At 35.7% G+C, this 12,378-nt stretch overlaps 1 protein-coding gene across 2 annotated transcripts; it reads left to right on the top strand.

Moving 5' to 3' along the window:
- Nucleotides 1-6,071: 6,071 nt before the first annotated feature.
- LOC136062953 (nuclear pore complex protein NUP50A-like) lies at nucleotides 6,072-11,269 on the top strand. 2 transcript variants are annotated; one of them, XM_065762715.1, is made up of 3 exons: nucleotides 6,072-6,264; nucleotides 8,241-8,376; nucleotides 9,623-11,269. In XM_065762715.1, the coding sequence occupies exon 3, from the start codon at nucleotides 9,690-9,692 to the stop codon at nucleotides 10,947-10,949; it is 1,260 nt and encodes a 419-aa protein (XP_065618787.1). In that variant the 5' UTR covers nucleotides 6,072-6,264; nucleotides 8,241-8,376; nucleotides 9,623-9,689; the 3' UTR covers nucleotides 10,950-11,269. The 2 variants fall into 2 exon arrangements, with proteins under 2 accessions (XP_065618787.1, XP_065618786.1); XM_065762714.1 differs by lacking the exon at nucleotides 8,241-8,376 and having other exon boundaries at nucleotides 6,073-6,264.
- Nucleotides 11,270-12,378: the final 1,109 nt, after the last annotated feature.

The raw sequence follows: 12,378 nt of genomic DNA, 5'->3' as shown, positions 1-12,378 counted from the left end.
CACTTCTGTGTTCTCACATCAAATCAAACCATTTCTAACCATTAGCACAAACATTTCTGCAGAAATATTCACAAGGCACTCTTCTACAATTACGAAGACGCAGAACACTTAAATATTCACATTGAGAATGGCATATGCCATATGTAGGAAAAATTAGCATAAAGCCTAAAACTCCCCACACATCCAAACTTGTAAAAAACCAACTATTGCAAAAATTTGCAATAGTGCTTAAATGCAATTCTAAGGTAAAATTGCACTGTAGCTCAATTCTAAAAAAAAAAAAAAAAAAAAAAAACAAACTAATATTTTATTCACTTACTTTATCAATTCCTCTCTCTCTCTCCACCGGGTTTTTGGGTTTTGTTTTTATTTGAGTTTGGGATATATTATTTTATTGTGTATAAATATTATTTTAATGTTTGTATTGTAAAATAAAAGTTGGAATCCTGAGAGTATTTAAAATGTATGTATAATTGATAAAGTATTTTTTGAGATGGAAAATAGGATGATAGAATTTTGGAATGTGATGCTCAAGGATCATTTTTCCAAGAGATCTATAAAAGCTTAAATCAATATTTAGCATCAAGCCTCAAATGTACTCAAAGTGGTCTCTAAACTTGTAAAATTGAAATTTTTTTGGCATTGTGCTCATGATCATATTTTTTGCTTTAATCAATGTAATTCAATACTTCTCTTCTCTTCTTTCTCTTTTGTCTTTGTCTTTGTCTTTCTTGGTCTAGACTCTCGGTCCATCTCTCTCCTTCCTATCTCTATATTGCTCCACGCACAGCAATCAGCTCTCAGATCGGGATGGGTTTGTGATGATCTGGTGGTAGAGGAGTGGTGGGTTGTGGGTTTGGGTCGGGTGGGTCTGGGCATGTGTTTGGGTTTGGGGGTGGATCTGAGGCATGGTGGTTGTGTGTGTGGGTCGTGTGGGTGGGGCATGGTGGTGGGGTGGTCATGGTGGTTGTGGGTTGGGGTGGTGGTCTGAGGCATGGTGGTTGTGGGTGTAGGTCATGGTGGGTGGGGCTGGTGGTGCAGTGCTAGGTTATGGTTGTGGGTTTGTTTGGCTGTTGTGTGTGTGTGTGTGTGTGTGTCTGTGTTTTTGGCGTGGTGGTGGCGTGGTTTTTGTGGCCGATGTTTGGTGTTTGTGTGTGTTGTGTGTGTGTGTTTTTTTTTTTTTTTGTGGTTCTTGTTGGTGGGTTTGGTGGTTTTTTTAATGGGTTTGCAAGTTGGCATGGTGGTTGTGGTGGTGGTTGTTGGTCGGTGTTTGGTGGGTTAAATGGAATGAGTGGTGGTGTTTGAATGGGTTTTGTTGGAGCTGGTTGAGGGAGAGAGAGAGAGAGGAAGAGGAAGAGAGAGAGAGAGAGAGAGAGAAACAGTAAAAAAAAAAAAAGAATAAAAAAGAACATTTAAATAAAGTAACAAAAGAAATAAAAGTTGGGATATTGGGAGTATTGTAAAATGATATGGTATAATTGATAAAGTAACTTTTTGAGATGGTAAAATAGGATAAGATACAATTTTCGGATGAGGATGCTAAGAGCATTCACACCCCAAATGCCAATTGTAAGAATTTTTTAGCATTTAAGTCCAAAATCTCTACTCCATCAGAAATTGTAAGAGCTAAGTATTGCAAAAAAAATTTGCAATACTACTACAGTGCAATTCTACATGTAAAATTGCACTGTAGTTGAATGGTAAATTCTCATATTATTATTATTTAATTCTCTCTCTCTCCTACTTTTTTATTAAATGCATTGTAGCTAATGTGTTGTATTGTAGATGATAGTGATTTTAGGATATATTATTTTATTTTGTAGAAATATTATTTTAATGTGTTGTATTGTAAAATAAAAGTTAGGATGCTGGAGTGTTGTAAAATGATATTGTATAATTGATAAAATAGTTTTTTGGGATGGTAAAGCATTGTAAAATAAAAGTTGGGATGCTAGAGTATTGTAAAATGATATTGTATAATTGATAAATAGTTTTTTGGGATGGTAAAGTAGAATAGGATGACATTTTAGGGTGAGAATGCTATTAGAGTCAATTTTTTTCCCAAGAGATGCTGAGCATCTCCAGCAAATTCATCAAAATTTTGTACTTTTTGGAGAATAAACAGTGATTTTTACCTTTATCTACCAACTTTTTCAAATACACTTTCCAACAGATTTTCTATCACATTCTCTATCTTATTTAAATATTATTTCTTCATTCATTATTTATTCTTTTTTTAACAACTATATTTTTAAATGAGAAGTGTTACATCCATAACATTTTACACAATACTTTTACAACAAAATTTATATGGAAAATTGTTACTAGTTTTAATTTGAACTCACCACTGAAATTATTTTTTTCTCTCGTCAATATTAACTAATAATAATTTGTTACTTCAAATTTATTGTGAAAATATTGTGGTAGAATTTCTCAATGGTATAGAGAATCCATTAGAGTGGCTTTTTTTGGTCTCATTCTCTATTATAGAGAATATTTTGCCTTTACATAGACCATCAGAGATGCTTTAAGAGCATCTTTAGTAGATTCACCAAATTTTTGTACTGTTTGGAGAATGAACAGTGACATTTAGCTTTTACTTACCTACTTTTTCAAATACACTTTCCAATAGATTCTCTATCTCTTTCTCCATCTCATTTAGATATTATTTCTTCATTCATTCTTTATTCTTTTTTTAACAACTATATTTTTAAATGAGAAGTGTTACATCCACAACATTTTACATGATACTTTTACAACAAAATCTTTGTAGAAAGTTGTTACTAGTTCTAATTTGAACTCACCACTAAAATTATTTTTTTCTCTCGCCAATATTAACTAATAACAATTTGTTACTTAAAATTTATTGTGAAAATATTGTGGTAGAATTTCTCAATCAGAATTTTTTATTCTTTATATTATTTTTCTTTCTTTCATTTCATTCTCCTCCACACATGTGTCCACTGTCCAGTAATCTCTATCCCCCTTCTTTTATTTCTTTTTCTCCTCAAGAACCTTCCAGCAACCTCATTTACTCTTCACATCAGAGAAAAGAGAGAGAGAGAGAGAGAGAGAGAGAGAGAGAGAGAGAGAGAGGAGAAAGATTGTTGCTCGTCCACCGCCCCACGGCTAGTGGAGATCGAGGTCGCTGAAAGGACAAAGCCGGTGGAGATCGGCATTCACCATGCAACACTACCACATCCACCGCCCCACCGCCGCCCGTCCTCCTCCCCATCACCAGGCTGGGTCAGATTGGCTTGTTCTTTTTTTTTTTCCCCCCCCCTCATATTTGCTTGTTTTGATTCAACTTTATTTTAAGAATTGGATTTTGTTTTGTGTTTTGTGTTTGGATTATGTGAGAAATGGAGAGAATGAGAGAAAAAAAGAAATCTGGAGGAGAGAGAAAGAATTGATTTAATAAGTAGCTGGTATAATTTTTTAATCCAAGAAATCCAATTGCTAATGTATAGTAGCCCATCAGACTTGATGAGTTACTGTTCATGAGCCAAAAAAAATTTTGGGTATAGAAAATCCATTGGAAACTATTTTTATGGTCCCATTCTCTATTATAGAGATTTTTATGCTTTTAGCTACACAGTTGGAGATGCTCTAAAAGCCTATAAATCAAACACAGGACTCAATGCACATGTAAGCTGGCATTTTTAAGTTTTCCCCTCAGTCCTTTCTGATGTATGTATCACCGCTTGCTTAACGGACAGATAGGAGGGGTCATTTTTGTTTGGTTAAAACTTAAACTATTTTGTCTTCTAATAATATCTGTTTAAACATTCATAAAAAATAATCTCTGTCTAACTAGTCAATTCTCCAATAATAAGAGCTTTCACAGCAGTGGAGGCATATTGCTATATTGCTAAAATTTAGCTCCACAAACATAAAAATATTGCTGCAGCAGTGGAGCTAAATCTAAAAATTTTAGCTCCATTGCTACAGTGCACATCTATTTATAGATGTGCACTGGTCATTAGAGTTAAAAAAAAAAAAATTATTTTATTCAATTAAAATATCAGTTGCTCTCTCCCTCGATTAAAATATCAGTTGCTCTCTCTCCCTCAAACCGTGCCTCTCTCTCTCCCTCAGACCATGCCTTTCTCATCTCTGAAGCTCATCGCTCCGGTCTCTCACTCCGGTCTGTCAAAGCTCATCACTCCGATCTCTCAAAGCTCATCACTCCGGTCTCTCATCACTCTGGTCTCTCACCGACCCACCAGCCACCATCTGCCTCAGACCCACCAGCCACCATCTGCCTCAAACTCACGCCGCCGATCGCCTCAGACCCACGTCGCCGATCTGGGTTTTAAGATTTCTAATTGCGTGCTCTTGGCTTGGGTATCTTCAGGGTGAGATTTCTGGGATTTTTTTTTTTTTTTAATTGGTTGCCAGTTTTTTGGTTGAGCGTGAGGCTACTATAATGGTGGTTGTGGTTTGGTTGTGCCGCGATGGTGGAGGTGGATGTTGGGGGTGAGTTTTTTTTTTTTTTTTTTTCAATTGGTTGTTAGTTTTTTGGTTGAGCTTGAGGCTACTGTGATGGTGGTTGTGGTTTGGTTGTGCCGCGGATTTTGGGGGAGAGTTTTTTTTTTCTTTTCCCTGCTGTGGACTGGTGGTGGTGGTGGTTGTGGCTGATGGTAGAGTGGGTTTTTTTTGTGGTGCTGTGTTGGTGGTGGTTGTGTCGTGTTTTGTGGTGTTGTGGGTTTTTTTTTTCCCTACTATGGACTGGTGGTGGTGGTGGTGGTGGTGGTTGTTGTGGCTGTGACTGTGGCTGTGGCTGTGGCTATGGCTGTGGCTGATGGTAGAATGGCTGTGGTTGGTGGTGTGGTTGTTTTTTTGGTAGGAGGATATATTATTTTATTGTATTGGTTATATTATTTTATTGTGATGTGAATATTATTTTATTGTATTGGAAGTTAAAATAGATCCACTGCAGCATATGTGTAGGTAAAATAGATAAAATGACTTTCTATGTAGCTAAATAGCTATAATTTTGCCTTCACTGCTGTGAATGCTCTAAGAAAGGCCAGAGCAATTATAATACCATATTGTAAATTTAGGCCCAGTTACAGATCTTTTAAGTGGAAAACGTATTAACGTAGTGTTTTTATACACACACTAAAAACACATGCATTTTCCACGGGCTTCCAAATTGCAATCAGATGAATAAAAAGGTCAAAGCAAACTGGACCTCCCCTTCTTTAATAGATGATTAGTCCTTGAAATAATCATGAGGTGGTAGTAGCATGGCCCATGTGTTAGCCATACCCCTCCCATATTTCCTTTCCTTAACCTAAACATAGAATTAACATTAGCACTCATGGATGCAAAATATATATATATATATATATATATATATATTTATCATATATTTTCAAAACTTACTTTGATCTATTTTACTATCTTATGTTTTACAACTCACTCAACATTTCAATTTCTATTTTTACATAACAACTCATTAAAATAATATAAACTATACCAACATATAATATAAATTAATTAATTCTCTCTCCTCTCCCATCTCTTTCTATTTCCTCTTTTCCTCTCATCCCCTCTCACTCCATTAATATATGTGTTTTTATTTTTACAACCCATGAACAGTAGGGTTGTATATATACAACCTTACTATTCACAGATGTCAAAAAAATTTACGTTCCCATACCCAGGTAATACTCTATTTTAGTGTTTTAGTTGCTAAAATAACAACTGAAGGATTTTTAGTTTTTACACTCCAATACTAATGCTCTTATGTTGAAATTTTATAAACTAAAAAACAGAGAAGTAAAGAACTCAAAAAATCTATTATTTGCCGCATGGACTAACTAACAACATGCGACAATTAACCCCTAAAAGCCCAATTCTTTATTTGTGGGCTTTAATACCCCAAAAAACCCAAACCAAGACTCATACTGAAAATAATCGAAAGAGAATCCATTTAGCCCCCTTTTTCCACGTGTCACTATTTGAGCACAGTAGCACAGAATTTCTATCCAACCCCATGTCAGGAATCCTTTAAAGAACCAAGCTTTGCACAATTATAAAGCCCTTTTCGCAGAGTGGAATAAGGAGAAACGAAACCCTTAGACCCTTCCATTTCCAAATCCTTACAATCCCACAAAATTTAAAATAATAATAATAATAAATAATAAATAAATAAAAAGATAAAACAAAAAATAAGAAAAACCCATTTTCATCTCTGAGTCCTTCACTTGTTTATCTGTCTCCAAGGTTTTTGCTTTGGCTTCATTTTGGTACTAGGTAAGTCCCAAATCTCTATTCATTCTGTCTCTACGCCAATTACTGTCTTGGCTTTTTTTTGGGTTTCATCAATGTGTTATTGTTCTGTTTCTTTTTCTTTTTTTGTGTACCTATTAATGCTAGATTGGTTGTGAATCTTATTGATGTGTTTGTTTTTGCCTGTGTTATTGGTGACCCATTTTGTGGTAGTTTGGATTTCTTTTGAAAAGTGTTTTTTTTTTCTTTAAAGCTTTTAGTCTCTGTTTGGTTGCTGGGAAATGAAAGGAAAAATAAATTAAAGAAGGGAAATGGATAGAAAGTTTTAATTTATGTTGTTTGTGGGGTTTGGTTTGGCAAGAAAATGAAAACCCAGCTCAACTAAGAGTTGGGATTTAGGGTTTTGGTAGTTAGGGTTGATGGGTTTAGTTTCATATTCTTTTCTTTTTAGTACATTTTCTAAGTGATTTATGGAGCTTTAGAGATTGTTCTTTCAGAGTTCTCTTATCTTAGTTTTATATGGTTGGGGATGAACTCCAGCTCAAATGGCACTTCCTTCTTCCGGTAAGAATGGGTCAAGGTTGAGCTTATGGGTTTAAAACCCACCGGATTTGTGCGATTCACGATTTAAACAAATCTGAACACCCAAGAAGAGATGCAATGCTACTTTGGCTCTTATTAGGCATCATTGTATTATGTTGGCATAATAATTGTGTGAACTGTTTTTTCCCCTATTGGGTACTGCTTCTGGAGGATGTGTGGTTAGTGGTGGTTGGGACTTGGGATGCTGAATCCTTAGTTTCTTTATACACCTTAGGTTTTGAGTCCCTTTTTGATGTATTGTACTGCTAAGCAAGCAACGGTAAGTGTATTTTTTAATCCCTGCTAAGCGTTTGGTTTGTTTTACCACGTCATTTTTGCTAGCTTCTATGTGTGGTTAGTAGCAGTTGGGATGCTGGATCTTGTTAATTTTCTACTACTATAGGTGTATTTGCCAGGTTCTATTTTCTTCTTCCCCCAGCACATTGGCCACCTCCATTGTTGCTGTACTTTGTTAGGGTTGGGATTGACGTTTGAAGTTTAGCATTATTCTTTTACTGTGTCTTGTCGCATTCCTCTTGATCTTGATCTTAACCATCGATTGTCTTGCATCTTACTTTTATTATGTATCTATATGTTGTGTAATTTTGTATGAATGTCTATTAATTTAGAGAATCTTGGAGATGAAGTTTTAATTTCTTTGTATATGTTATTTTCTGTTGCCTAATCAAACAGACAGAAGAGAAAAATGTTATAAAACTTAATACCTTAAGTTGACCCCTGAGTGCAGTCAATAGCATGATTAATTTTCTTCTCTTTGTATTTTTTAATTTTGAAGTTGAAAAATATGGCTCTAACTGAAGGTTTTGAACATATCCAGAGAAGGTTCTATTGTGATGGTGTTTAATTGATCTGTTATTTACATATGTGCATACTTATTTATATATGTCAAGTGACTATGGTCGTGTGTGTAGATGACTCATCTTTTTCATTAATCAATATGTAAAAGACTCTTGTCATCATGGTTCTTGTATTAATTTAATCCCAAGATCCTACAAAAATGTTTTCAGTAGAGGAGATATCCTATTATGATTGAATTGCTGGATGATGTTTTTGTATGCTGATAAATGTAAAGCATTTTTTGGATTTTCATGTTTAAGCCAAGACAAGAGGTCACTTGTAATGTATATATGTAAAAAAAGATATTGCAGAACTATATAGAATTGAAGTGTAATTGAATTAGACACCACATTGGGTAAAGATTTTACTTAGAGGTGCTAGTAAAATTTTACTTGGTGTGTGTAATTTCCAATAAAAAATGTGTTAAAAAAAATAGGCTAGAATAGATTTAATTTAGATGTGACAACCAAAAGAAAACATGTCACATTTTAGAGAAGGCATCCATACATTTTGTTTTGGTGTCCAATGATTAAATTTTCTTGTTTTTGTGGAATTTGTAGATGTTGTCTGGCAGCAGATGCCTGATGGTTTTTACTCTTAATTCTTGTATGATCTGAAACAAAGCCAGGGATATTAGTGGGGATCTGTGATGTTAATATCCTAGTGGCTTGTTCCATCTTCCATGGACATCAAAAGGTGAAACATGGGGTTTGCCAGTTTTTGTTTTGGCATTCCAGAATTTTAAATTTTATTCTTGTATATTCTTCTTTTATCTTGTATGGCTACCGTGAAAACTTTGAATCTGAGTCCAAAAGATTAAAGGATCCGTGAAAAGAGAACTCTTTAGAGGGTATTGCATTTTTGTCGTATAGTATTTCCTCATCTCTAAATGAAACTCTCCACATGTTTTTTTAGTTGATAATCAATGAAAACACAATGAAAATGAAAATGGCTTTCTTAAGCGTCAACTAGCCAGGGTGATGTCACAGCTTGTTAATTTGATTTATATGTTTGTGTGGTGCGAAATGCAGATTTTATGTTAATTCTAATTGAGAAGTCTAACATGAGGAGCAAAAGTTGTCCGTTATTTGTCCCCATGGTCCTGATAAGATTCATCATAATCACATGTTCCTTTTCTTTTATATAGAATAATTTTGCAGTTAGGTCCATTGTGCACAAGATGTAGCACAAAAGTAAGTGGTTTCAGATTAGAAATAAATGAAGAATTTACCAACATAATCATTAAAATTCTTGTAATTAGTCAATTCTATATTTAAAATTCTAATTTATGTGGGATAAATTGACATTTAAAAGAGAACAAAAATTGGTAAAACAGGTTCATGTTGAAAGGGCTCAACCTGTCATGACATGAATAATGAATTGAGTCATTTCTGGTTGATTATGGGTTAAACAAGTTAACACAGAATTGACCTATTTATTAATCATGTCAAAGTGGGTCAACTTGCTTGACATGAACCCGTTTACACTAAACACTAACCTACAAGAAAACCATGTCGTGTTTGTAGGTTGTCTAACATTGTCACCCTTTATGAGATCTGGCTGAAGCTTATAAAATTCTCCCAAGAAATTTCTTATTCTTCATTTGATGTAACTCGTGGTACATGTTTGAAATTGCCATGAGGGCTCAAATTGATACCTCAATCATCTTTTGGGAATGGGATGGTAATTAACTGGAGTTAGACATTAATATCAAATAATTATAAGAGTGAGTGCTCTTCATTTTAGCAATTTTTGTGCCAGACAACAAAATGGATGTCCTAAAAGCCAATTACTCTATCTAGGTGTTTTTTCATGAAGATGCTTATGTTTTCTTGCCTATTTTCTTTTAGTTTAAAAACAACATGGTGGTTGGATGATGAGTTTATTTTACTATTTCGTAGTAAATGATGTCTTTGGAAAAATACCATTTGCTGATTTGCAGATACCAGATTACCCGTAGTCGGCCTAACAACAGTTCTTAAGTTTTCCTTTGTTGCCTTGATTCTTCAATGGGGGATGCGGAAAATTCCCTTCCACCTTCAAAGAAGAGGTCTGCAGGAAGGGAACTCACTAAAGATAATGCTGGTCTCGATGATGAGGAGGATGCTCCTGAACAAGAGAGCGGAACTTTCAAGAGGGCCAGTGAGGATGTGCTAGCAACCAGAAGAATTGTCAAAGTTCGTCGAAGTCAGACAACATCGGCTCCCTCTTCCAATCCATTTGCTGGGATTAGCTTGGTTCCTCCTAAGGAGTCCAATGTAGCCTCAGCTGAGGTTACAAGTGAAGCACAAGCTGCTGGTGAGAAGACGGTTTCAGATGATGTAGATGGAGTAGATGACGCAGAAAAGGGGAATGAAAAGGGTAAAGATAAGGAGAATAAGCAGTTAGAGAGCAAAGATGATAAGGCAGGGGATGAATCTGCAGTAGATAAGGAGAACGCTGTGGAGGAGAACAGCAATATTGGGAGTGAGGCAACTGAACCGAAGATAGATAATGAACAAACTGCAAAAGAAGAGAAGACTGAAGATGAAGACAAGAAAGATGATTACAGTGAAAAAGTGAATTCTGGTGCGGAAGGCGCTCCTTTGAGCTCATTCCAACAGCTTTCAAGCAGCAAAAATGCCTTCACTGGTCTTGCTGGAACTGGAATATCCACTTCTACATTTTCCTTTGGGTCTATTTCAAAGGATGGGTCTGCACTTGGTACTGCTTCTGCATCGCTTTTTGGGGTGAAAGATGACAAGCCTTTTGGCCTTGCTCCCTCTAATAATGGAAGTTCTTCAATTTTTGGTGCATCAGGGGCGTCCACTGCTTCAAAGAGTGAGGGAAGTGGTTTCCCATCAAAGCAGGAGGTTGTGATGGAGACTGGGGAAGAACAGGAGAGAGTGGTTTTCACTGCTGATTCCGTGATGTTTGAATTTGTTGATGGAGGTTGGAAGGAACGTGGAAAGGGAGAACTAAAGGTGAATGTCTCCACCACTGGCACGGAAAAAGCCAGACTTGTTATGCGAGCTAGAGGGAATTACAGGTTGATTTTGAATGCAAGTCTTTACCCAGATATGAAGCTCACAAATATGGAGAAGAAAGGCATCACATTTGCCTGCGTTAATAGTGCCAGTGAAGGGAAGGATGGTCTTTCTACATTTGCTTTGAAGTTCAAGGATGCTTCCATAATGGAGGAGTTTCGAGCTGCCGTTGCAGCACATAAAAGCAAGACCTCTGAAATTCTGAAGACTCCAGAGAACTCCCCCAAGGCTTCTGATGATTGAAAGTTGCTCTCTTTGATGCACAGAGAATTTCATTTTCTGACGAGAAGTGTGTCCTGGTTGTAGTTGTCCTTTCTCCACACAGGAGAGTTATTTTAGATTTCGGAAATCCTCAGTCCTTATGCAGCAGAGTTATAGAGTCCTATCCTTTTTGTTGTAGTCTAATTTCAGTCTAGTCTGCGAGAAAATACTTAATTCTGGGAAAGTCTTTGCTTCAGACTGCATAATTTGAGCTTGTAATACATTAAATGTTGGTCGGAGTTTTATAGTTAATCCCCTAAATTTGGGATATATATTGAACTGCAATGTCATATTTTGGATTATATCTTCTTGATCCCAAAAGACAACCATGGGAAAACCCGAATTACATTGGTTGTATAATGTCATTATCTATCTCCCTGAAGTTTTATATTTCTGACATTATCGCGCCTTTGATGTCATTTATGTTTTTCTTCCCGTAATACTGTTCCACTACATAAGGGGAACCCTCTCTAATACCAATGAGCTACGACAGCCAGGGACTCGTATTTCCTTATCAGGTATCACAAGTCTCGGAGAATCTGAATAATGCTTGTAACATGTCATCGAACCTGGTAATTCCTTTTATTAATTTTCTGTTTTTGCTGTTCATGGTGTTTCATTAGCCTTGCATGGTCGGTACTTCTATACATGTGCATGTTTGAATCTACAAATGTCTTTTCACACGGGAAAATTTGTTCATTTGCTTGGAAAAGATCTCGCTAAGGAGAATCTGTTATGAACGGGATAAATAAATTACTGAATATAAAAGATAAGCAATTTAGGATAACCAATTTCTTGAACTTGAGAGGGAGAATAGACTTTTTGGATTAATTTTGTACTTCATTCTCATTAATGTATTCAACATACATAAATAGCTAAGGACGAGATAACCTCATTAAGAAATCCTAAAACATAAGAACCAATCCTATCCTAAAACATAGGAATTAATTTGAATACAAATAAATAACAAGGGCAAATAACACTCCCTTTCCTTGAGGTTTAAGAAAATGACACTCACCCCCAAACTTAAAGAGAACGCATGCCTTCCTTAGGCATGCGTTTCATATTCTCCTGACATGTCCTTTGGACTCATAATGAGATTCTTGAAAAGAAAAAGAAAAAGAAGGGATCATGTTCTCTTTAGGCAAAATCTGAACATTATAAGTTGAAGAAAATGACAAAATTCTCAGCTGATTTTTAAGTCAAAAAGATGAAAAAAAACTGTTTACTTTTACTGTTCACAGATTACTATTCACGAATTACTGTTCACCAAGTACTGTTCACTTTTTACTGTTTATGACACTGTTCACTATGAATTTTTGCCTATTTAAGGGGGGTTGTCCCTTAAGTTTAGTTCATAATTCTCTTCCTTAGAAATTCTTTCTTTTAGAAGCCTTCTTTAGAGAGAGTT

The sequence above is a fragment of the Quercus suber genome, unplaced genomic scaffold, assembly GCF_002906115.3.
Source record: "Quercus suber isolate HL8 unplaced genomic scaffold, Cork oak 2.0 scaffold_470, whole genome shotgun sequence".
NCBI classification, from domain to species: Eukaryota; Viridiplantae; Streptophyta; class Magnoliopsida; order Fagales; family Fagaceae; genus Quercus; species Quercus suber.
Note: the sequence above shows the minus strand (reverse complement) of the source record. Positions and strands in the feature narration are given on the sequence as shown.